Source organism: Mauremys reevesii, linkage group 22 (assembly GCF_016161935.1).
Source record: "Mauremys reevesii isolate NIE-2019 linkage group 22, ASM1616193v1, whole genome shotgun sequence".
In the NCBI taxonomy this organism is placed as follows: Eukaryota; Metazoa; Chordata; order Testudines; family Geoemydidae; genus Mauremys; species Mauremys reevesii.
This window is the reverse complement of record NC_052644.1, coordinates 2,830,360-2,856,481: the sequence shown is the minus strand read 5'-3', so window position 1 is coordinate 2,856,481 and position 26,122 is coordinate 2,830,360. Positions and strand designations below refer to the sequence as shown.

At 62.1% G+C, this 26,122-nt stretch overlaps 1 protein-coding gene across 1 annotated transcript in view; it reads right to left on the bottom strand.

Annotated features, from left to right (window-relative positions):
* The window catches only part of RYR1 (ryanodine receptor 1), a 109,006-nt gene that overhangs the window by 14,692 nt on the left and 68,192 nt on the right, over positions 1–26,122 (bottom strand). The window contains 22 exon segments of the mRNA XM_039509927.1: positions 4,534–4,638; positions 5,827–5,955; positions 6,182–6,270; positions 7,309–7,389; positions 13,921–13,938; positions 15,086–15,159; positions 15,555–15,631; positions 16,584–16,663; positions 16,780–16,879; positions 16,955–17,026; positions 18,267–18,318; positions 18,617–18,723; positions 19,161–19,257; positions 19,612–19,725; positions 20,262–20,398; positions 20,757–20,816; positions 21,396–21,566; positions 22,987–23,001; positions 23,630–23,722; positions 24,306–24,393; positions 24,681–24,921; positions 25,554–25,868. Of these exon segments, the coding sequence (XP_039365861.1) occupies positions 4,534–4,638; positions 5,827–5,955; positions 6,182–6,270; positions 7,309–7,389; positions 13,921–13,938; positions 15,086–15,159; positions 15,555–15,631; positions 16,584–16,663; positions 16,780–16,879; positions 16,955–17,026; positions 18,267–18,318; positions 18,617–18,723; positions 19,161–19,257; positions 19,612–19,725; positions 20,262–20,398; positions 20,757–20,816; positions 21,396–21,566; positions 22,987–23,001; positions 23,630–23,722; positions 24,306–24,393; positions 24,681–24,921; positions 25,554–25,868 (2,315 nt within the window).

The window sequence follows — 26,122 nt, the reverse complement described above, 5'->3', positions numbered from 1 at the left end:
ATCAGAATAAAAATGTTATTCAGCAACATTTTTAAGAGCATTTTTGTATGTCCGGCCCCTTCCTTTATTGCCTGGGCTGGCAGGGGGCCCGCTCCACCACCCCCAGGCTGGGCCTGGCAGCAGGGGCAGCTACAGGGGCTGGGGTTTCCAGACCTAACGGAGTCCACAGGGCAGCAGGGAAAGGACTGAGCTAAGGACACATCTACAAGTAGGAGCTCCTGGCCCCCCCGCTCTAACCACTAGCCCCCACTCCCCTCCCAGAGCCAAGGAGAGAACCCAGGAGTCCTGGCTCCTAGCCCCCTGCTCTAATCACTAGCCCCCACTCCCCTCCCAGAGCCAAGGAGAGAACCCAGGAGTCCTGGCTCCTAGCCCCCTGCTCTAATCACTAGACCCCACTCCCCTCCCAGAGCCAGGGAGAGAACCCAGGAGTCCTGGCTCCTAGTCCCCACTCCGCTCCCAGAGCCAGGGCTAGAACCCAGGAATCCTGGCTCCCAGCCCCCTGCTCTAACCACTGGAATGCATCACTCGAAATTATATGTGAATCTATTTTCCGTGAGGGGCAGAGTCTGGTATCATGAGCGTGAGGACAAGCAGGATGAAGCGAAGGATGGAGAGCTGTGGGGGGATGAAGGGTGAAGGGTGAAGGGAAGGCTGGAGAGCTGTGGGGGGTAGATGGATGAAGGGTGAAGGGAAGGCTGGGTGGGTGGTGTGACCAAGTGAGAGTTTTCCCTTGTTATGTTGTATGTGAGTCTTACTGTTTTGCATGAATGCGGTGTGTGCCTCAGTTTCCCCGTGTATTGCACCACTGTCTAGGTGGTGGGAATAAGGGGGTGTGACCTTTGGGGGGGTTGCTCCAGCTGCCTGCAGGGACGCTATGGCCACCCCTTCAGAACCTGAGACCCAGGAGGGGGATGCAACCAGGTGATTCTTAGCCTGGGAAGCGAGACAAAGGCCGGAGGAGGAGCAATGGGCAGGGCAGGGGCCAGGCGGCTGGAAGCGAGTCAGTCTTGGCTGGCTTGGGGCTCAGGGGGAGGGCAGAGACCTGGCTCTGGGCTCCTCTCCCCCAAAGATGGACTTGCCTGAAAGTCACTGATTTCTGCGATAGCAAGTTCTGCCCTACGCTGTGGTCCTGTCGACTAATAAACCTGTTTTACCGGCTGGCTGAGAGTCACGTCTGACTGCGGAGTTGGGGGGCAGGGCCCTCTGGCTTCCCCAGAAACCCCGCCCGGGCGGACTCGCTGCGGGAAGCACACGGAGGGGCTGAGTGCTCCGAGGTCAGACCCAGGAAGGTGGAAGCTGCGTAAGCGTCTTGCCCTGGAGATGGTCTGCTCAGAGAGGAGGCTCCCCAAGAGTCCTGCCTGGCTTCGTATGGAGCAGTTCCAGAGCAGCGCCCGGTGACTCCATGACAGGTGGATAAGGACTGGGTGGGTGGATGGATGGGGGTGTAGGAGGATGGATGGATGGATGGATGGGAGGATGGATGAAGGGCTCGGTGGACGGATGGATGGATGAAGGGCTGGGTGGACGGATGGATGGATGGGGGTGTAGGAGGACGGATGGATGGATGAAGGGCTCGGTGGATGGATGGATGGATGGATGAAGGGCTGGGTGGACGGATGGATGGGGGTGTAAGTGGATGGATGGGGGGACATGATAGAGGTATATAAAATCATGAGTGATGTTGAGAAAGTGGATAAGGAAAAGTTATTTACTTATTCCCATAATACAAGAACTAGGGGTCACCAAATGAAATTAATAGGCAGCAGGTTTAAAACAAATAAAAGGAAGTTCTTCTTCACGCAGCGCACAGTCAACTTGTGGAACTCCTTACCTGAGGAGGTTGTGAAGGCTAGGACTATAACAATGTTTAAAAGGGGACTGGATAAATTCATGGTGGCTAAGTCCATAAATGGCTATTAGCCAGGATGGGTAAGAATGGTGTCCCTAGCCTCTGTTCGTCAGAGGATGGGGATGGATGGCAGGAGAGAGATCACTTGATCATTGCCTGTTAGGTTCACTCCCTCAGGGGCACCTGGCATTGGCCACTGTCGGTAGACAGATACTGGGCTAGATGGACCTTGGTCTGACCCGGTACGGCCTTTCTTATGTTCTTATGATGAAGGGCTGGCTGGCTGGATGGATGGATGGATGGGGGTGTAAGTGGATGGATGGATGGATGGATGAAGGGCTCGGTGGACGGATGGATGGATGGATGGATGAAGGGCTGGGTGGATGGATGGATGGATGGATGGGGGTGTAGGAGGACGGATGGATGGATGGATGAAGGGCTCGGTGGACGGATGGATGGATGGATGGATGGATGAAGGGCTGGGTGGATGGATGGATGGGGGTGTAAGTGGATGGATGGATGGATGGATGAAGGGCTGGCTGGCTGGCTGAGGGTGTAAGTGGATGGATGGATGGATGGATGAAGGGCTGGGGGGACGGATGGATGGATGGATGGATGGATGGATGGGGGTGTAGGAGGATGGATGGATGGATGGGGTGTAGGCGGATTGATGGATGGATGGATGGATGGATGGATGGGGGTGTAGGAGGATGGATGGATGGATGTGGGTGTAGGAGGATTGATGGATGGGATATAGGAGGATGATGGATGGATGGATGGATGGATGGATGGATGGATGGGGGTGTAGGAGGATGGATGGGTGGATGGATGGATGGATAGGGCTGTAGGAGGACTGATGGATGGATGGAGGTGTAGGAGGATGGATGGATGGATGGGATGTAGGAGGATGATGGATGGATGGATGGATGGGATGTAGGAGGATGATGGATGGATGGATGGATGGATGGATGGATGGGATGTAGGATGATGGATGGATAGGGATGTAGGAGGATGATGGATGGATAGGGATGTAGGAGGATTGATGGATGGATGGGGGTGTAGGCGGATTGATGGATGGATGGATGGATGGGGGTGTAGGAGGATGGATGGATGGATGGGGGTGTAGGAGAATGGATGGATGGATGGGGGTGTAGGAGGATGGATGGATGGGTGGGGTGTAGGAGGATGGATGGATGGATGGATGGATGGATGGGGGTGTAGGAGGATGGATGGATGGATGGGGGTGTAGGAGGATGGATGGATGGATGGGGGTGTAGGAGGATGCTGGATGGCTGGATGGATGGATGGATGGGGGTGTAGGAGGATGGATGTATGGGTGGATGGATAGGGCTGTAGGAGGGTGGATGGGTGGATGGATAGGGCTGTAGGAGGATGGATGGATGGATGGATGGGGGTAGGAGGATGGATGGATGGGGGTGTAGGAGGATGGATGGATGGACGGATGGATGGATGGGGGTGTAGGAGGATGGATGTATGGGTGGATGGGGCTGTAGGAGGATGGATGGATGGGGGTGTAAGTGGATGGATGGATGGATGGATGGATGGATGGATGGATGGGGGTGTAGGAGGATGATGGATGGATGGATGGATGGATGGGGGTGTAGGAGGATGGATGGATGGGGGTGTAGGAGGATGGATGGATGGGGGTGTAGGAGGATGATGGATGGATGGATGGATGGATGGGGGTGTAGGAGGATGATGGATGGATGTGGGTGTAGGAGGATGGATGGATGGGATGTAGGAGGATGAAGGGCTGGGTGGGTGGATGAAGGGCTGGGTGGACGGATAGGATGGGTGAACGGACAGACGGGTGGACGGACAAGAGTCCTGCTTGAGCACAGCCCCATCCCAGGATCCTTCCCCTGCTTCCCCTCATTCATTGTCACACTTTGCCCTGCGGCAGCACTGGGCCTGGGCCCTCCCCTTGCCATCTGCAGAGTGGCCGTCTGTGGGGCCAGGCCCCTGGCCCACGGCCTGATTCTGCCCTGGCGGCTCCCCACCAGGGCTGCATGGGGGTCCCTACCTCTGCCCTGCCGCGCAGGGAGCTGCACCCGGCCTGGAGGGGGGGGGCCCGCTCTGCCGGGCGCGGCTCATAAAGGAAGGCGAGACGGAAATACAGAGACACCCAAAGCTGCTGCCACGGATCGGGGGAGGGGAGGACAGGCAGGGCACAGAGCGATCTGGGTTAGTGCGGCCACTGAAGGGGTCACAGACTCTCCCCCCAACTCGGCAACTACGAGACCTACTGGGGGGAGGGGTTAGGTTTGGGGGGCACTTCAGCTGAACTCCAAATCCTTCTCCCTGGTCTCCATTCCCGCCCCCCGCAGCCGGATGGGAACCAGCGGGGGCGGGGGGGGGGGCAGCTCGGAACCAGCGATCGGGGGAGGGAAGCCTTGGATGAGCACAGGCGGGGAGGCCCCAGCCCCAGATCGGGACCCATGTGGGCGGCCCAGCCCCAGCAGACACTCGCGGGGGCTGCCCCAGGCGGCGGAAATCGACCTGGAGCAGCTGGCTACCGAACGGGCCAGGGTGGCTACCAACGTCTGCGGCTGGCCACCGAACGCTTGCCCCAAGCCCGGCGAGCCCCGAGGAGCCGGGCGACCCCTTGGGGGGGGAGACAGACGTCCCCCTACATGCCCCCCCCGCCCCGGCAGCTGGGTTACCTGAGCCAGCTTCATCATCATGTGGGCAAAGACATGGAGGAAGCCGACCACGGCGTCCCAGAGCCTGCTGTGCGCCAGGCTCTGCTGGTTCCCCGTGCACGGGCCCTGCGGGGGAGAGACAGAGTCACCGGGCAGCCGCAGAACCCAACCCTGCACTAACCGCCCACGGGGACCCTCGCCCGGCCCGGAGACGCAGCCACCTCTGGGGTGGGGCGTCGGATGGTTATACAGGGATCCCTCACCCAGTGCGGGGACGCAGCCACCTCTGGGGTGGGGCGTCGGCTGGTTATACAGGAACCCTTCACCCAGTGCGGGGACGCAGCCACCTCTGGGGTGGGGCGTCGGCTGGTTATACAGGGATCCCTCACCCAGTGTGGGGACGCAGCCACCTCTGGGGTGGGGCTGGTTATACTGGGATCCCTCACCCAGTGCGGGGACGCAGCCACCTCTGGGGTGGGGCTGGTTATACTGGGATCCCTCACCCAGTGTGGGGACGCAGCCACCTCTGGGGTGGGGAGTCGGCTGGTTATACAGGAAGCCGTCACCCAGTGTGGGGACGCAGCCACCTCTGGGGTGGGGCGTCGGCTGGTTATACAGGGATCCTGTCCACCCACAGGGTCACAGCTGCATCTATTTATTTCCTTGCTGGTGCAGAGAATGGGAGCAGGCAGGGTGCAGATGCAGCCGTACCTGGATGTACCGGGGCAGCACTGGGGGCCGTACCTGGATGTCCTGGGGGCAGCGCCTGTGCTGTACCTAGATATCCTGGGGGCAGCGCCAGGGGGCAGCGCCTGGGCTGTACCTAGATATCCTGGGGGCAGCGCCGGGCCGTACCTGGATATACTGGGGGCAGCGCCTGGGGGCAGCGCCGGGCCATACCCGGATGTCCTGGGGGCAGCGCCGGGCCGTACCCGGATGTCCTGGGGGCAGCGCCGGGCCGTACCTGGATGTCCTGGGGGCAGCGCCGGGGGGCAGCGCCGGGCCGTACCTGGATATACTGGGGGCAGCGCCGGGCCGTACCTGGATGTCCTGGGGCAGTGCCTGGGGCAGCGCCGGGGCAGCACCGGGGCCGTACCTGGCTGGCCTGGGGGCAGTGCCAGGGGCAGCGCCGGGGCACCTGGATGTCCTGGGGCAGCGCCAGGGGCAGCGCCGGGCCGTACCTGGATGTCCTGGGGGCAGCGCCAGGGGGCAGCACCGGGGGCCGTACCTGGCTGGCCTGGGGGCAGTGCCAGGGGGCAGTGCCAGGGGGCAGTGCCAGGGGGCAGCGCCGGGGGCCGCGCCCGGGGGCCGTACCTGGATATACTCCGTCAGGCTGTTGAAGACCTGCTTGGCCACAGCCATGGCCTTGGAGAAGTTGCGCTTGCCCTGCTCGTCGACGACGTCCTTGCCCGAGTAGTACCAGTAGAAGTCGCTGATGGACTCCTGGGGGCGGCAGGGGGGTTAGTGCTGATCCTGGGGCTAAGCCCCCCCTCCCCCATCGGCTGCAGGTACCGTCCCCCCGCCACCAGGCCGTCTGTGCCACGGGCCGGCCAGGGGGACGCTGCAGGAGACGGCTGCCTGGCAGGGAGGGGTGTCCGGGGGCCGGTGCCCACTGGCGGGGGCGGGGGCAGGGCGGTGGGGTGCGGTGGGGGCGGGGCGGGGCGCTGACCTGCAGTCGCAGCAGATAGTCCACGGTGCAGATGATGATGTTGACGGTGGTCGTGTTGCCGGTCTGCGTGCGCAGGTAGTTCTGGAAATCTGCAGGGGGGAGACGCCGGGTCAGGCCCTCGCAGCGACCCGCTGCCGAGCGCTGCCCAGACCCCTTGGCACGGGGGGGCCGGGCCGGGCGTGGGGGCTTTGCTCCCCACCCACAATGTCTTGGTCATGCGTGGGATTCTGCCTCTGACCACCAGCAGCGCCTGCCCCCCCACCTACCCATAGTGCCCACGGCCCCCCCAGCCACAGCGCCCCCCCACCTACCCATAGTGCCCACAGCCCCCGCCTCCCACTTATCCCCACAGTGCCCACGGCCCCCAGCCACAGCGCCCCACCTACCCATAGTGCCCACAGCCCCCACCCTCCCACTTATCCCCACAGAGCCCACGGCCCCACCCACAGCGCCCCACCTACCCATAGTGTCCACAGCACCCCACCCCACTTATCCCCACAGAGCCCGCCCCACCTACCCATGGTGCCCACAGCCCCACTCCCCACAGAGCCTGTCCCCACCTACCCATAGTGCCCACGGCCCCCACCCGCAGCACCCGCCCCCATCTATCCATAATGCGTATGGCCTGACAGGCCCTCTGCCCCCACCCACAGCACCCACCTCCACCTACCCATAGTGCCCACGCCCCACAGCGCCCTCCACTTACCCATAGTGCCCACAGGCCCTCTGCCCCACAGCGCCCACCTCCACCTACCCATACTGCCCACAGGCCCACCCTACAGTGCCCCCACAGCACCCCACATCTACCCACGGCCCACCCAGGCTCCCATCGACCCAGGTACCCACCCACAATCCACCCCATCCACATACCCATCTGCAGGCCCCGCCTGCCTCTTCATCCATCCCCGGCTTCCCATCCCCATCCACCTGCCCTACCTGCCCATGCGCCCACCCCAGAGCCCACCCCGGCACCCCGCCTCCTGCCCTGCTACCCACAGGGTACCCAGCCAGCCAGCTGCACCCCCCCACTCCCTTCAGGCCCCCCCACTGCCCGCCCCCGAGGAGCCAGGCCTTCCCCTCGGCCCCTGGGCTCCGTGCGGCCCCCGAGCCGAGCCAGCCGGCCGTACCGTTGTTGTGGCCCTCACACAGGAGCTGCAGGAACCGGAAGAGATCCTGCGTGAACTCGTCGTCTGCCATCACCTTCTCTCCTAGAGCGGGGCAAGGGGAGGGGGAGAGACAGAACTGGCCAACGTTAGCAGCCGCGACCGGGCGAGGGGGCCTGGGTGCAGCGCCACCCGGGTTAGCACACGCAGGGGGCATGGGGAGAGGGGCCAGTGGCAGCCAGGCAGCCCACACTCTGGGACACAGCACACAGGGGCACCACCTCGAAGGCCTTGCTCAGGGCTCAACACTATGAGATCGTAAGAGGGAGTAACCCCCACCCTGAGTAAGGATGGAGTAAACCCAGAGTAAGGATGGAGTAAACCCCGAGTAGGGAGAGAGTAACCCTCGCCCCAAGTAAGGAGGGAGTAACCCCCAAGTCGGGAGCGAGTAATCCCTCAGTAAGGAGGTAGAAACCCCCAAGCGGGAAGGGAGCAACCCCCACCCTGAGTAAGGATGGAGTAAACCCTGAGTAGGGAGAGAGTAACCCCCGCCCCAAGTAAGGAGGGAGTAACCCCCAAGTCGGGAGCGAGTAATCCCTCAGTAAGGAGGTAGAAACCCCCAAGCGGGGAGGGAGCAACCCCCACCGTGAGTAAGTAAGGAGTAACCCCCGAGTAAGGAGCTCAGGATCTGGCCCACTGGTTCGCATGGGAGTTGAGCCTGAAGAAGGCCTGCAGGATTCAGCTCAGGTTAGTGGGTTCAGGCAGCATGCGTCTCATTAGGGACCCGCAGGGCTCCTCTGAGTTGTCGCCCGTGGCGGATAGGTCGGGCGGGATATTGTTTCTTTTTACCAGCTGGAGAACAATATCCTCACCCCTGACATCCTGGTGCCAGCAGAGCTGGTCCCGGCAGGGTCCCTGCCTGGCCGGTGCGGCGGGCGGTAGGGTGGGAGGATCAAGAGAATTCAGAGGGAGGAGGGGAGGGTATTGGGGGAGAGGGACCAGTATTAACGTTTAAAAAATTCTGTTGGGGCCAAATCCTGACATCTGAACTCAGGCAAAGAGAGAGGTGGGAGTTTTGCAAGAATTAAGTCTGAGTAATGTAGGCACAAGTCAGGCTAATGAGAAGTAAAGTCAGAGTAAAGTCAGGGTAACTAGAGTGACTAGGAGTAAAGTCAGAGAAAGTAGAGTAACTAGGAGTAAAATCAGGGTACTGCTGGAATAATGCAGGAGCAGTCCAGTAATGTCGGAGTAATGTAGGAATAAACACAGGACTATCGTAAGAGTCGAGTCAGAGTAACATCTGCCACATCTGGCCCCAGCTGGATGTGACTCCTGGCTGGTTAACAGGATCAGTGGCAAAGGGCAGAGGGTCGGTCACACCAGCCACACTGCGGCACTGGGCGTTAATGCCGTTGCGGGCAGGGGCTGTGTGCCTGGCCCCCAGGCAGATTCATATCGCCCCACGCGGCGTTAATGACCAGCCCCTTTTCCACCGTTCGCTTCCTCCCCTTCGCAGCTAGGATTCTCCCCATTGCCGACTCCCCCTTCCTCTCCCCTGATCACTGGAGATCACGGCGCTGGGGAGCAGGGAGCAGGGCAGGGGGTAGGAAGAGGTCACCTGAGGTCGTCTCACCCAGGTCTAGGGAGATTTGCCCCCAATTGTGTCTGCTGCTGTGCTGTTTAGAGAGACGCTAGTGTGTGCGTGTGACAGTTACGATTCCCAAGCCACCACTTCCTGAAGGTACTACACAGATACTATCACAATATTAGAACAGAGATACTGCAAAGATGCTACTACATTGTTACTACAAGGATACTGCAAAGATGCTATTACATTGTTACTACACGGATACTTGCATATGGTTACCACACAGATACTACCACAATATTAGAACAGAGACACTGCAAAAGAACTACATTGTTACTACCCAGATACTACCTCACTGGTAACACAAATATACTACAAAGTTACTATGACAATATTAGTACAGAGATGCAGCAAGGGTTGTTACTATATTGTTACTACACAGATCCTCTGAACATACTACTACAAAGATACTATGAAAATATTTTTATATTGTTACTCCAACTGATACGCCAAACAGACTACAAAAGCACCACATAGCTATTACAAAACCACCACGAAGGTCCTATGAAGATACTACTGCATTGTTATTACAGGACACCACATTGTTACTACAAAGATACTACAGAGACACCATATAATTTATAGAAAGACGCCACAATATTGTGAACATTCGATCTCACGGACACCCCAAAGACACCACAGCTTTACTAGAAAGTGACCACAACGTTTCTATGAGGATACATCACTACTATGGTGCTGCTACAAGGAACGGCTACTCGCCTTCTTGTAACTGTTGTTCTCCGAGACGTGTTGTTCACGTCCATTGCAATCAGTGTGTGCGCGCCGCGTGCTCGCCAACCGGGAAGATTTTCCCCCAGCAGCATCCATAGGGTCGGCCTGGGCGCCCCTTGGAATCAAGCCTTCATGGCGCCCAATATGGGACCCTGCCGACCCACCACCCCCTCAGTTCCTTCTTGCCGGCTACCCCGACAGAGGGGTTGGAGGGTGGGTGTTGGACTGGGCATGAACAACACGTCTTGAAGAACAGTTACGAGAAGCTGAGTAGCTGTTTTTTCTTCTTCGAGTGCTTGTTCCTGTCCATTCCAATCAGGCGACTCCCAAGCCCAAGGTTCATTGTTCTCTGATTGGAGCACCGCTCTGCCAAAGGCTGCGTGGTCTCAGGCCTGCTGGGTGATCGCACAGCGCGTGGTGGAGTGCGCAGTGATCGAAGGAGCAGGCTGTCGCACTCACGTATGCACGACATGATCCACGACGAAATCCGCGGAGAGGAAACAGGAAGACCTTTCATTCTGGCCGCCACAGCCACGGAGAGTTGAATGGACTTTCAAAACGGCTTTGTTCTCTTGATGTAGAAGGCGAACGCTCTGCGGGACGTCCAACAAGAGAAGCCTCTGCTCCCCGCCGCTCAAGTGCGGCTTAGGGTAGAACACCGGAAGGAAGATGTCCTGGCTGATGTAAAAATGGGAGACGACTTTCGGGAGAAAAGCCAGGAGAGGCCTGAGCGGCACCGTGTCCTTCCAGAACACAGTGTAGGGAGGGTTGGATGTTAAGGCCCTGAGCTCAGACATCCTCCTAGCTGAGGTTATGGCTACCAGAAACGTCACCTTGTACGAGAGAGGGAGCAGGGAGAACGTTGCCAGTGGTTCATATGGCGGCCCCGTCAGTTTGGAAAGGACCAAGTTAAGCGGGATCGGCTGCCTGATGTGTGCATATTGCCTGTCGAGACCTTTCAGAAAATGACTGACCATAGGGCTGGCGAGGACCGACCGTCCCTCGGCGTCTGGATGGAAGGCTGAAATGGCACTGAGGTGAACCCTTACTAACGACACGGACAGCCCCTGCGGTTTGAGCTGGAGAAGACAGTCCAGTATTCGTGGCTCCGAGGCGAGCGTTGGGGATGAATGATGCTGCGCCATCCAGATTGAAAATCTCTTCCACTTCACAAGATAGGTTTCCTACTGCCCAGGAGGACTTGTCTAACCTGGTCTGAGCAGGCAAGTTCCATTGGGTTCAGCTTGCATGTTGTGAGGTGCAACGACTCCAGCTTCGGGTGCTGGAGATGGCCGGGAAGAGCGGCCTCACTGATGCCGGCGCCGAGGGTCTCTGACTGAGTCCTTCCTCGGCACCGGTTCGTGCACCGACAGCACCGGAGCGCTGCACACTGAGGACGCGGCGCTCAAGGCTGCGTCAGGCACGGCGGGCTCCCACGGGGGCTGAAAAGCCACCTCCACAAGTAATGCCCGGAGGCGCTGCTCTCTGTCCTCAAGGGTCCTCGGGCAAAACCCTTTACAGATCTTGCAGCGGTGTCAGGGATGCCCTTTGCCCAGACACTTAAGGCCCTATGAGTGTGGGTCGCGTCTTGGCAGAAACCTGCCACAGTCCGAGCACGGTTTAAAGCCTGGGGACCGAGGCATACGCCGGTGCCGGGGGAAGACGTCGGGGGAAGGCCCCCCCAAAGGAAACTGATAAGGAATCTACACCAGCGATAACTACTGTGCTAACTCTGTACACTAGGCTAGATACTGCAAAGCCGCAAGGAGGAACTGAGCGGGTGGCGGGTTGGCAGGGTCCCATATTGGGTGCCATGAAGGCGCGACTCCCGGGGGTGCCCAGGCCGACCCTACGGCCACTGCTAGGGGGGAATCTTCCAGCTGCCACGCACACCTGATTGCACTGGACATGAACAAGCACCCGAAGAAGAAAGACACCAGTGTTACTACAGAGACGGCACGTCGCTCCTCTCCAGTTCAGGGGCTACAGGCCGCCACGTCAGTAACACAAAGACGCCTACCCAGGGCGTTGAGCTGGCTGGAGTCTGGCCCGTAGCCCCAACAGACCGGAGAGGGCTGGGGGAGGAGAAGGGTCCGTGACAGGGTATCAGATGGGGCGGGCGAGTCCCTGAGGAGAGTGGGGAACGTGGCTCATGGCGAGGGCACCGGAGCACCCTGGTTCCAGCGCAGGGGGCGGGGGCAAGGGGTGCGGTTAGTATTCAGTGCAGATCGGGAGAGGCCACGCCCGGCAGGCACCGGTTCCAGGCTGCCAGGGGCACGCTGGGGGCGGGGCCTAAGCTGCAGGACATGCCACGTGGAGCCACGGAAACACTCTCCCCCTCCCCTGCAAGGCTGATCAGAACCCCCGAGCCTGACACACCCCGGGGAGGGGGGAGACAGCACGGCACAGCGGTCACCACAGCTCCCAGGCTGGGTCTGCCCACCATAACAAACCAGCTCCCCCCCCCAGAGACCCTACCATAACAAAGCCTCCCCCTGGGGAGACCCTACCATAACAAACCAGCATTCCCGGCTGGGTCTACCCACCATAACAAACCAGCCCCCGCCCCCGGGAGACCCTACCATAACAAACCAGCATCCCCAGGGAGACCCTACCATAACAAACCAGCATTCACAGCTGGGTCTGCCCACCATAACAAACCAGCCCCCCCGCAGGGAGACCCTACCATAACAAACAAGCGCCCCCTGCTGGGTCTGCCTTCCATAAAAAACCAGCATGTGCAACAGGGGCGATAACCTTGATTGTTGAAAAAACCCAAAAGGGTATTTTAAAATTTAAATCAGATTTTTTTAAAATTTAAATTAAATACCGGTTTATTTTTAAACATTAAACCTATTTAAAATTAAATTGGAAATTGATAATCAACATCACAACCTAAGTTTATAAACTGTTAAAACATTTTAACCCAAATACAGAAACGAAGATTCAGCCCATCCATATTTGCTGCCGAATTTCCCAGCAAGTCGCAGCATTGAACTGGTGCAAGTCCCCAGATGAGCCCCAGGAGCCGGGGTTTGCCGATGGGCTAAGCCGGCTTCGGGAAGGGCAGAGGGAATATTTTAGCCTTTTCAGTTTATTCAACTAGTTCAATTCACTGGCCAGGCCACTCAAGTTCAGTGACCGACTGGGAGACTGTTTCCTTCCCCAGTCTTGGAGAGGACGAGATCTACTAGTTCTACAATCCTGAAGGCCATGGTATCCAGAAACGGCCGCTACATTTCACTAGCCACAGACGCTTCCTTTGCTGATTAGATCAGCTAGTTTTCACTGCAAAACGCCGCCTGATAAACTTTTTAATTTTTAATGTTTCCAGCCCATTTGTTTTCATTCAAACGCTGGTTTTGTGCAATTGCCACTGAGTTGAACATTTCCACCCAAACGGAGCTTGACGCAAATCACCCGTAGAAATGGCGTCGACGTCTAGCAAACGAGAAAGGCACCGTTCGCCCTTCTCTGGAAAAATCCCAACCATAGAATGGTAGACTCTGACTCCGGGCAAGTTAAGCCGCACAAACCGTCAACCGACGCCTGTAGCTGGGGGGTGTTGTCCTGACTGGCAGAAGTTGTCCTGGATGCCATAAAAGGTTGATGGGAATCAAGCCCTCGGCAGGGAAATAACTAAAAAGTACAAGTGCAAAACCTGATTCCCAGCACTGATTGAAATCGGCGTTTCCTGATGCTCCCTCAGACTGAGAGCAACGCAGACTTGGCAAGGGGCGACCCTACCATAACAAGCCGACGTACACAACCCGGCAGCGAACAGGCCCCCGCAATGATAACAAGTGAGCGTGTGTGGCTAAGTAACCTCGAGTGTACGTGCGGTAATACGGCAGCCTAGCACCCACGTGCAACACAACAACCTGCGAGCACAGCTCCGTGCTTGAGAGACCCTAGAATAACAAACCGACATGCTTAGCTTGTGCTTCCTCCCCCAGCCAAGCAACCCTACGATAACAAACCCACGAGGCCAGCCTCAGCTCCCTCCAAGAAACACATCAGCACAGGCAGGCCGGTGCTCACTAGCAACCCTACAACAACAAAGACAGAGCTGCCCCTCCCCCTCCGGCCCCAACATGCCTGTCGGCGACTCCCCACCCCACGACGGATGGGCAGGGCCCATGTAGGGGGGCAGGGGGTTCTGATCAGCCATTGGCGTCGGGACAAGCCCGCCGGGTTAGAAAACAGACCAAGAAAATGCCCGGAAAAAGAAACCACCACAGCCGTGGGTTATTTACCATTTTCCCGACGGATGACTGGGGGCGCCGGTGAGAGGGGGATAGGGGGAGCGGGGAGGGGGAGGGAAGAGAAGGGGAGGAGAGAGGAGGTGAGTGCAACACGTCACAGCACAAAGGAAAAGGAGATGATTAAAACCAGATTAACACCATTAATGTGGAGTCGGAGCCGCCCCAGGTGGGACGGGAAGGGGGGAGGGGCGTTATTACAATCCGGATTAATAGCAGTGCCTCACTCTGGGGGGGAGCCCGCAACCACACGGCAGCTATGAACACAAACCGAGGGCGGGGAGGGGCCGCGGCGGAAAGAGGGGGAGGGGCCCCTGGTGCCCCGTCAGCTCTAGCTGCAGGGTTCCCCCAGCGGAGACGGGAGGCCGGGCTAGATGGGCCCAGCCCCATGAGAGCGGCTGATCCAGCCCTTCCCAGCAGCCACTGCAGGATCAGCTCCCTCCCCGGACTTCCCCTGGGGGCAGGGCGGCCCCGACTCATCTCACTGTGCCCCCCATAACCTGCCCTAGACGTCCCCCTTTCACGGGGCGGTGCCCCCAGAGCCTGCCCTCCCAGCCCCCGCCACCTGCCCCGAGAGGGGATCGAACCCGGGACCTGCGGATCCACACACCCCGGCTCCGACTCAGGCCCGTTAGCTTAGAGGCTCCAACAGCCACAGTCCGAGCACCGGCCGCTAGGTGCTTCGTTAGCGTGAGTGACCCTGCCCCAGGGGCTGCTGGGATTGGGGCCTGAGGTCCCCCGAGGCCATCACTCCCTCGCTGTGGCAGCACCTCGCCACCCCCAGCAGCCCTGGCCAAGAGGATGGGGGCAGAGATCTGCTGGGCTGGGGCTGAGATGTGGGGCCTGGGCCGGGGAGGGATGGGGGGCAGAGATCTGCTGGGCTGGGGCTGAGATGTGGGGCCTGGGCCGGGGAGGGATGGGGGGCAGAGAGCTGCTGGGCTGGGGCTGAGATGTGGGAGGGAGCCTGGGCCGGGGAGGGATGGGGGGCAGAGATCTGCTGGGCTGGTGCTGAGATGGGGGGGCCTGGGCCGGGGAGGGATGGGGGGCAGAGAGCTGCAGGGCTGGAGCTGAGATGTGGGGGGGTCCTGGGCTGGGGAGGGATGGGGGGCAGAGAGCTGCAGGGCTGGGAGTGACGGGGGTGGGGGCAGCGCGGACTCACTTGTTCCTTCCTCCGTCACCATGCCCAGCCCCTCGGCCTTGTTCTGCCGCTCGAAGGCGTTGAGGTCCAGGACGCTGCAGGGAGAAATGGGGGTCAGGAGAGCCCGGGGGGAGGGGCGTGGAGTGACCCTGCCATCAACATCAACCCTCCACCCCCCAGTGCAGCACGACGGAGGGGCCCAGCCCCCCCCGGGGGTAGGGAGCAGGGGGCCGCTGCTGGGGGATGGGGACAGGGCCGTGCGATGCCGCTCTGGGCAAAGGGGATCGATTCGCCTGGGGGTCCCCCCCACGGCTGGCTCTCCGTGGGAACAGGGCAGGGAGGGGGACCAGCTGGCACCACAAGGAGAGACGGAGACCGGCCGGACGCAGGAAGGGAAAGGAGGCCGGCAGGGACCAGCTCGGCCTGTGGGGCGGGAGAAAGGGACGCAGGCCGGGACAGACGGGGACACACGACGGACGGCCCCACTCACCTGCAGGTCTGCATCAGGGCCTGCACGCTCTGGAAGAAACCCACCTCCCGCTTCTCCTTCAGGTAGTCCAGCATCTTCTGCGGGGACAAAGGCAGCGATGCTGAGTGGCTACTCAGCAACTACTCACTCGTTACTCAGCATACCCGTTAGTTACTCAACCTGTCCTCCCTCGTTACTCAGCTTGTTACTCAGCCCGTCCTCCCTTGTTACTCAGCCCATTACTCAGCCTGTCCTCCCTCGTTACTCAGCTTGTTACTCAGCTTGTTACTCAGCCCGTCCTCCCTCGTTACTCAGCCCATTATTCAGCCTATCCTCCCTCGTTACCCAGCCCGTTACTCAGCCTGTCCTCCCTCGTTACTCAGCCCGTTACTCAGCCTGTTACTCAGCCTGTCCTCCCTCGTTACTCAGCCTGTTACTCAGCTTGTTACTCAGCCCGTCCTCCCTCGTTACTCAGCCCATTATTCAGCCTATCCTCCCTCGTTACCCAGCCCGTTACTCAGCCTGTCCTCCCTCGTTACTCAGCCCATTATTCAGCCTATCCTCCCTCGTTACCCAGCCTGTTAGCCCATTACTCAGCCTGTCCTCCCTTGTTACTCAGCCTGTTACTCAGCCCGTTACTCAACCTGTCCTGCCTCGTTACTCTGCATGCCTGTTAGCTCCTCAGCTGTACTCAGCACATCCTCCCTCATTACTCAGTGTACCCATTAGTTACTCAGCACTTACTCCATTGTTATTCAGCCATTACACAGCACGTTGTCCATCATTACTCAGTGCACATTCACTCATTACTCAGCCATTACTCACTGCATACTCCCCTTGTTACTCAGGGCATAAGCTCTCTTTCCCCACACTCCTTCACCTGTTACTCAGCGGTTACTAATGTGTTACTTGGACATGACTGTCTGGTTACTCAGCAGGTGGCCGAGCTCCTCGGCCGTTACTCCCAGGCTCAGAGGGATCTTTGCCTGCGTAAGGACTGAGCGAAGTGCTGGGGACCTGGCCCTGGGAGTGACGCCAGCCCGGCCGTACCTGCTGCACTTCCACGTTGCCGCCGTTCAGGATGGAGATGCCCAGCTTGAGGGTGGAGGACACCATGGCGCCTGGCTCCCCTGCCGACAACCAAGGCAATGCTGGTTACCAGCCTGGCACATGGCACCCCCCACAACCTGCCAGCCCCCTGTCAAGCCGCCCCACTGTCCCTCCCCAGGCGAGGGTCCGATCTCACCTTTGCAGGCGCTGATCATCTGCAGCACCATCTCGGCCGCCCCACGGTTGTGCAGCCGTGACTGCTGGTAGAGCAGCTTCTGCTTCTCCATCTCCTTCTCCTGCGGGGTGGAGACACAAGGGTCAGCGCAGGCAGGAGCTGGGGCCAGGACCGGAGGTGAGGGGGGATCACCTACCTCAAAGGAGCCTTCGGCCTCCTCCTCGTCTTTCTCACCACCTTTCTCTTCACCTTCTTCAATGTGACAGCTCTGGAAGTGAGAGGGAGCCAGAGTGAGGGGAGCCAAATACCCCCCTCCCCCCTCCAATCCAGATACTATGGCATTACTCCAGTGATACTACACTGGTACTCTGGAGATACTACGTCGTCACTCTGGAGATACCACACTGTCAGTACACTGTTACTCTAGAGACACAACACCATTATTCGGGAGATACTACATTATTACTCTGGAGATACCAAACTGTCAGTACATTGTTACTCCAGATATACTACGCCACTACTCCAGAGATACTACACCGGTACTCTGGAGATACTATGTCATCACTCTGGAGATACCACACTGTCAGTACACTGTTACTCTAGAGACACAACACCATTATTCGGGAGATACTACATTTTTACTCTGGAGATACCAAACTGTCAGTACATTGTTACTCCAGATATATTACACCACTACTCCAGAGATACTACAAAGTTAGTACATCATTACTCCAGAGACATTATAATGTTACTCCAGGGATACTGTGCCATTAGTACATTGTTACTCCAGAGACATTCTGCTGTTACTCTATTGTTACTCCGGGTATATGGCACGGTTACTCCAGCAACACTACAATTGTTAGTACTTTGTTACTCCAGTAACACTACATTAATACTGTGTACTCCAAAGACACATGCTACTACTCTGGAGATACGAAGCCATTACTCCATCATTGCTACAGAGATACTGCAATATTACAAAGTGACACTACCTAGATACCCCAAAGCTACTACACTGTTGCTACATCACTGCTCCAAAGATACCACACAGTTATTCCAAAAATATTATACAGCTGCTATGGCATTGCTACTCCAAAGATATTTTGCCATTATTCTCAAGTTACTACATTGTTACTACTGCCCACAGGGCTGTGACCTGGGCGTTTTCCTGCGGCCACTCCAGAGTAGCAGGAACAGAAGTTTGTGAAGGTGCTGGGGAAGGGTAAACTGCCCCTTACTGCAAAGCTGGTGTGAGGGGAGAGTCCGGGGAGGGAAGGATTCAAATCCTTTGCTGCTTGAATACCCAGAGAGCCGGGTTCGAATCCGGCTCCGCTCACAAGTGCGATGGGCTCTCCTGAGAATGCTCAAACCAGCCTCGGTAAATGATGGGGAGGGGAAATGAGGGGACACACTGGGAAGGGAAGGGGGCGCTGGGTGGGACGTGTGCTGGGAGGGGCCAGGGGGTGAGACGGGCTGTGAGAAGCTGGTGTGGACTTGGGGTCACTCACCTTCGCCATGATGTCGGCGTAGGCCATGTACAGATAGTCCTCGTCCAGTTTGCTGAAAGGCAGCGCACGGGCCAGAGTCAGAGCCAAGACCACACGCTCCAGAGAGGCCAGCTGAACAGTTCTACAACAGAGCCTGGACCCTCCCCTCGCCAAGCCGGGGAGAGAACCCAGGAGTCCTGGCTCCCAACTCCCTCCGCTCTAACCACTAGCCCCTACTCCCCTCCCAGAACATGGGATAGAACCCAGGAGTCCTGGCTCCCAGCCCCCCACCCACTCTGGGGCCCAGCAGGTGATTCACTCCCCAGGTTGGGTGGCTAGATGTGGATGCTGCCCCCGCCCCCAGCGCCCACCTCTTCTCCGTCAGCGCCGTGCGGCTGAAGTGCAGGATGAGCTGGTGCAGGGGGTCGGGATTCTTCTCCATCTGCTCTTCCTCCTCCTCCTCCTCCTCGCCCGGTTTCTACTCCCCCCGCAGGACAGCGGAGAGTCAGCAGCTGTGAACCCGCTGGGGGCCCCACGCGTCCCCGCCAGAGAGAGCCTGGTGCACCCGGCTTTTCCCACACCCAGCCCATAGGCCCAGGGGCCTGCCCCAGCCCCACTTCCAGCCTTTCCTCCGTCACTCCCTCCCCCACGGCCCCCCCACCGCTGACGTCCTGCTGCCCCCAAGCCTCCGGGCCGATGGTGAGAGAGCAGGGAGCAGGAGGGACTGGAAACCGGTGCCTGGGTGTGGATGGGGCCTGGGCAGGGACGGGACCCAGGCGTCCTGGGACCCAGGAAAGGACGGGACCCAGGTGACCTGGGACCTGGGCAGGGACGGGACCCAGGCGTCCCGGCTGTGGGATATGGAAAGCTCAGACCTCCCCTGAGTCCCTGCCTCCCCCAGTGCCCCTGGCTCACGGCCAGGTCGTCGATCATCCTGTCCTCGAAGGCGTGCTCCTCCGTGACGATCCAGGCCAGCTTGTAGCTCTCCAGGAACATGTTACAGGCCCGGTGCCTGGGGGAAGGGGCAGATCAGAGGCCTGGCAGGAGCTGGGGGGCAGGGATTGACCCAGACACCCCCCTCCCCCGGCTGCACCCACTGAGCAGCCAGCGTCCCACCTGGAGCCGTTCTGGGGAGGGCATGGATCCTGCAGGGCAGGGGTAGGGGTAGGGGTAGGGGCAGGGGCGGGGACACTGTGGATCGGGGGTGGGTTGTACAGGAAGCTCGAGCCCATACAATGGGGGCTGTGGCTCACGGCAGGGCTGTGGCTCCCCCAGCAGGGGAAAGTTGGGGGGCCCGGATCCCCTGGCCGGGGGGGAGGTTGCGGGGCCAGGGGGGGAGGTTGGCGGGGCCGGATCCGGTGCTGACCTGGGCATGTTGTACAGCGGCGTCATGCGGAAGCAGGCGACCACGGCGCGACGGCGCTGCTTGGACAGCAGCTTGCGCCACACGGCCTTCTTCGCCTTGTTGGGGTGCTCGGTCGGCGGGGCCCCGGGGGGGAGGTTAGAGCCGCGGGCCCCGCACAGCCCTCCTGCCCCGCAGCGCCCCACAGCCCCTCCTCGTGCTATGCCCCCGCCTGCAGCCCCTCCCGCACTATGCCCACCGACCTGCAGCCCTCCCGACACACAGCCCCTCCCCATGCTATGCCCCCGCCCTGCAGCCCCTCCCCACTGCACAGCTCCTCCCACGCTATGCCCCCGCCCTGCAGCCCCTCCCCACGCTATGCCCAGCCCTCCCCACTGCACAGCCCCTCCCTGCGCTATGCCCACTGCCCTGCAGCCCTCCCCACCGCACAGCCCCTCCCCCGTGCTATGCCCCCAGCCCAGCAGCCCCTCCCCACTGCACAGCCCTCCCGCGCTATGTCCCCACCCCGCCCCCCCCTGCAGCCCCTCCCCCGCTGCACAGCCCCTCCCCTGCGCTATGCCCCCCGCCCTGCAGCCCCTCCCCCGCCGCACAGCCCCTCCCCCGCTGCACAGCCCCTCCCCCGCGCTATGCCCCCCGCCCTGCAGCCCCTCACCTGCTCCAGGTGGAAGAGCACAGCCGACACCTCCTGCACCCGCCGCACGATCTTCTCGGGCCGGTTGGCGTCCTCGGCCTTGCCCGACATCTCGCGGTACAGGGCCATCTGCCAGCGCATGGACGCGGGGTTCTCGCACTGCCGGGGGGAGGGGCTGTCAGACACGGCACCTCGGGGCCGGAGGGGGAGACGTACATCGGTCCATGGGGCAAGAGGGGGCAGGCCGGAGCCCGGGTGTCCTGGGCTAGGGCATGGCACTGGGGGAGCACAATGGGAGAGGGCCCGTAGCACCCAGGGGGGAGGGAGGGACTGGCCCGTAGCACCCAGGGGGAGGGAGCGGCTGGCCTGTGGCACCCAGAGAGGGGAGAAGGTGGGGCCAGCCCATGGCACCGGAGAGGAAAAGGGGTCTGGTCCGTGGCACCCAGGGGAGGGGAAATGGGGGCTGGCCCGCGCTGCCCGGGCGGGGAGGGGGTGCCGGCCTGGGGGGGACACTCACCTTGCCCTGCAGGTGCAGGTTGTTGTTGAGAACATCCCGCACCTCCTCGTCGGTGTCTTTCTGGGGGGGGGGGGGGGTGCAGAGTTCGTCACCCAGGGTGAGAAGCCACTCCCACCCCAGCAGTTCATCAACACCCCTCCAGCTCAGCCCCCCGCCAGAACCCCCCCCAACTCACTGCACCCCCAAGGACAACAGCCCCCCTGGTTCCACCGCTGGCTCCTCCCCCAGCCCCTCCCCCACTCTCCCTGGCTCCTCCCCCTGCTCTCCCTGGCCCCTCCCCCACACTCCGTGGCTCCACCCCTTATCTCTGTGGCTCCTCCCCCACTCTCCTTGGCTCCACCCCTTATCTCTGTGGCTCCTCCCCCTGCTCAACCCGGCTCCTCCCCCATTCTCCGTGGCTCCACCCCTTCTCTCCTTGGCTCCTCCCCCTGCTCACCCTGGCTCCTCCCCTGCTCTCCTTGGCGCCTCCCCTTCTCTCTGTGGCTCCACCCCTTCTCTCCTTGGCTCCTCCCCCTGCTCTCCCCGGCTCCTCCCCCACTCTCCTTGGCTCCACCCCTTCTCTCTGTGGCTCCACCCCTTCTCTCCCTGGCTCCTCCCCCTGCTCTCCCTGGCTCCTCCCCCTGCTCCCCCCCGGCTCACCAGGGCGTAGCGGCCCTTGGCCAGGGTGATGAGCTCCTGGTCGGTGGGCGAGCACATGTTGAGGCCGATGGGCAGCATCTTCTTCAGCGTGGCCACGATGAGCGAGGTCTGCACGGAGTAGCGATCCCCCCGCCGCTTCTTCTTGGTCCGCTCCTGCTCTGAGCTGCCCGCCTGGGGGGTCCGGGGTGTGTGTGTCAGGGTGGGGCCCTGGCAGCAACCCCCCAACCCCCCTGGTCCTCTGCCTCCAGCCAACATGCCAAGGCAGAAGCGTCCGGCCACAGCAGTGCCCCTCCCGCCCTAAGAGGGGTACCTGGCTAGCCACACCCCCACCAAGCTAGAGGGGTGGGGCTTCCCAAGGGGGGCGGGGCTTCCCACCTCCGTGGGGGGAGGGGAGGCGCACGGCCACTTGAAAAGGGTGAAAGGGCAAAGATGGAGGGTTCGGGGGGGCACCCTCAGGGACTAGCATAGCTCAGCTGGAGGGCCCCCCCCGCCAGGGGACACGATCGCTCAGTCACGGATGCTGACAATTCAGGAATCTCCAGTTCTGAACCAGCCGCCTGGCCCAGCCCCTCTATGTGAGGGGAGGGCCGTGTCACCCCCTACTCTGGTACAGCGGGAGGCTCAGGGCTCCCCGAATTCACCTGGGAACGGATGGTGAGCTCAGGCCGCGGGAGCCCAGGGTCACCTCAGCGGGAGGCAGTGGACCCAGCAAGCCGCCGGGAAACACAGGGTCCGAGGGAGCTGTCACGGGCTGCTCGGGGGTACTCTGGGCAGGGGGTGGAGACACCCCCCCAGGGACACCACAGCTCTTCCTGGGCGGCCCCTGCCAAGCTTAGAGAGGGGGGAGCCAGACCCCTGGAGGGGGCACAAACCAGGGAGGGGACGGCGCAGACAGCTCCCCTGCACCCCAACAGCTGCACCCCACCCCACAGCACACGCAATCCGGCAGGCAGGCAGGGCAGCATAATCTGCCTGCGACATCCCTGTGCCCCGCCTCCTCCCCTCCCCTCCGGCTGGGATGTCACGAGGGGTGATTATGAGATCCGTGATCCGGGGGTGGGGGTGTGTGTGTGGCAGAACCCTCCCTGCCCCCCACTCCCCAGCTTTGCAGAGCGAGAGCCCAGAGGAACCAAACCGGTTCGGATCAGGAGCCAGAGACAGCTGGCCTGGCGCATGCGGCTTCGGGGCTGAGAGACAGCTCGGGGCCAAGAGAAAATGCCGGGGGGGGGGCAGAAATCCCCCGTGCTGGGCCCCACGTCGCCGGTGAAAAGCCCTGGCAGACGGAAGATGGCGCGGGGCTGCATCACCAGGACTACTGCACGGCTGCGAGCCAAGTACCCCAGGGACCGGTGGGCTGGGTGTGCTGATAGCTGACGGGCCGGGTGCCTACAGAGCCCGTGGGCCGGGTGCAGCGGGCACTATAGCTCGCCCAGCCCCCGGCTGCTGGGACGTGCGACGCAGGGTACCGTGGGCACACGGGGAGCTGGGAGGACCCCACCACTGGGCGGGGGCGGGCGAGGGGCTGGCAGATCAGACACAGACACAAGGCGCCATGCGGTCTCTGTGCGGCCGAAGAGAAGTGAGACGCTACCTGGCCTTCTCCAGACTAAAGGAACCGGGCCAGGAGAGATGGGGAGACAAGACAGAAGAGACACGTTAGACGGGCCACGAGCCCCCATGGCGGCTGCAGCGCACGCCCGGGATGAGAGCGGGGCCGCCCAGGGCACGGTGCCCCCAGCACAGATAGAAGACAGCGGTTACGTGGGGGGAGGATGGCAGAATGGCGCCCCCGGTGGTTAGATCGGTGGTGGCAGGACAACACCCTGTAGACTGGATCAGGGGACTCATGGGACCACCCCCCAGCACCCATCACAGTGGATCACGGAGTCACTAGGAAGCCCCCCGCCAGCCCCACACACAGGGAGAATCTGCGCCCCTCGGCCCCCTTCTCCGCCGGCGCTGTGAGCTCTGGGCCCCCTGGGGAACCAGCGTGCAGATGACCATACAGCAGGGTTGCCCCCCCGCCCACCCAGCCGGACCCGAGAGCCCTCGGGATGGGATTTGGCACCGAACATCGGCGCCCGGAGTCACACGAGCGTTTGCACGTCTGGAGCAGGGGCTGCGGGGGAGCCGGGTCGGGCAGCGTCCAGGTGGCCTTGCCGGCGTGAATCCCCCGCGATTGCCCTGCCCCACAGGCCCTGGGCAGGGCTCCCCTGCGCCCCACGGGGCCTCACCTTGGACATTTTGCTTTTGCTGTCGGCCGTCAGGAAGGACATGTTGTTAATTTCGTTCTGCACCACGAAGTTCTGCTCCTCCCGCTTGAAATTCTGGGGGAAAGGGACAGAGTTGTCCTCCCGGAGCCCAGCATCCACTGCCGAGCCCCCGCCCCGCTCCCGGCAGCCCCGCCCCGCTCCCGGCAGCCCCCGCCGAGCCCCGCCCGCTCGGCAGCCCCCGCTGAGCTCCCGCCCCGCTCCTGGCAGCCCGGCGCCCCGCCCGAGCCTCGCGAGCCCCGCCCGCTCCCGGCAGCCCGGCGCCCCCCGCCGAGCCCCCGCCCCGCTCCCGGCAGCCCGGCGCCCCGCTGAGCCCCGCCCCGCTCCCGCAGCCCCGCCGCCCCACCGCTCCCGGCAGCCCGGCGCCCCCGCTGAGCCCCGCCCGCTCCTGGCAGCCCAGCACCCCGCCCGCTCCGCCCCGCCGAGCCCCCGCCCGCTCCCAGCAGCCCGGCGCCCCCCACCCCGCTCCCAGCAGCCCGGCGCCCCGCCGAGCCCCGCCCCGCGCGAGCCCCGCCCCGCTGCCGGCAGCCCGGCGCCCCCCGCCGAGCCCCCGCCCCGCTCCCGGCAGCCCGGCGCCCCCAGCACTTCCCCGCCCGTCCCTGCAGCTGACTCCTGGCACCTCCCACCTGCCCCCACTTACATGCGACTTGGACCAGTAGATGAACACCTCGCCCACCATGCGGAACAGCTCCTCGGCGTCCGAGTTGGGCTCCATCAGCCACTTGGCCCTGGAGACACACAGGGCACCATCAGCTGATGCCCGACCTCCGCCTGGCACTGACAGGGCCCCCTGTGCCAGGGCGGGGGAGGGGGTGCGTTCCGAGCTCCGGCAGGATTTGAACCAGGGACCCTGCTACCCAAGGCTGGAGCTGCTGGAGTTCTGAGGGGGCGTGGCTCCCCCTGGCCGGGCCCCGCCCCTTCCTGTGGCACATGCAGCAGGCCCCACCCCCTACCGTGGCTCTCCCAGGCCAGGCCCCGCCCCCTGCCGTGGCTTTCCCGCCCAGGCCCCGCCCACCTGTTGTTGTCCACGTAGCGGATGAGCAGCGGGTAGAGGGCGTACAGGTCCCGGCAGAGCACCGAGAACTCGTCCCGGATCAGCAGCTCCGCGTCCTCCGACTCGGTCTTGGCCTCCAGCCGCAGCTGCTCCTCCTCGGACACCACCTTCCCCGAGCGCTTCTTCAGCTTCTCCATGGTGGGGATGAAATGCGAGCGCAGCAGCTCGGGCCGCGCCTTGCTCACGATGGGCTGGGCGAAGACTGGGTGGGACGCCGGTCGGGGGTGAGCCAGCCAGCTGGTTTCCCCCTGGGGCTGCGCCCCATTCCCTGCCCCCCTGAGCCAGCCAGCCCCCGCCCTGGGGCCGGATTGGAGCCTCGTGGGCCATTCACCGCCCCCCACCCGAGCCAGTCAGCCCCCCACATGGCCCTGCACCTCATTCCTTGCCCCCCGCCCCCGGATCAGAGCCGGTGCCCCCCAGGGGAAAGGGCCCGTGTCCCATTCCCTGCCCCCCTGAGCCAGCCAGCCCCCGCCCTGGGGCCGGATTGGAGCCTCGTGGGCCATTCACCGCCCCCCACCCAAGCCAGTCAGCCCCCCACATGGCCCTGCACCTCATTCCTTGCCCCCCGCCCCCGGATCAGAGCCGGCGCCCCAGTGGCCCTGCACCTCATTCCTTGCCCCCCGCCCCCGGATCAGAGCCGGCGCCCCCCAGGGGAAAGGGCCCGTGTCCCATTCCCCACCCCCTTGATCCAGCCAGTCCCTGCCATGGGGCTGGGTCAGGGCTGGTGCCCCCTAGAGGGGAAAGGTCCCGTGTCCCATTCCTCGCCCCCCTGAGCCAGCCAGTCCCCTGGGTCCGAGCTGGTGCCCCCCCCAGCCCCTGCCCCTCCCCCGGTACCTGCCAGCCTCTTCATCCAGGAGGCCTCGTCAATGCCCAGGTTGTTGACGATGATGCGCAGGATGTTCCCCAGCAGGGTGTTGAGGTGCTCGGAGGTCACCTGGGTGCACCAGGGCCCCTGGGGGAGGGTCTCGGGGCCCCGCTCCCACCAGCGGGGCAGGTAGTTGCAGAGCATGGGCAGCGTGACCTCGATGACGTGCGGCATCTCGGTGTAGCGGGCGCCCGACTCGGCCAGCCCGCTGATCTCTTTCATGAGCCGCTCCAGCTCCGGGATGTCGGGGCACATCTCCTCCACGCAGCTGGGCAGCCCCAGGACTGCGGGGGGCGGGAGCGTTACCCGGGGATCCCGTGGGGCGGGCGGAGTGACAGGGGAACCCCTGTGGGGGAGGGGGTCCCCTGGGATTCCTGAGACCCAGCGACATCCCCACGGGGGGGTGGAGGCACAGAGTGGGGGGCCCCTTGGCCTCTGGGCCCTTCCCAAGGAGAAGCCTCGAACTGCAGACACTGTGGGGGCCACCCCTGTGTCTGGGGGGGGGCAAAGGGGCGCGGGGGGGCCACGGTGGGGGTGG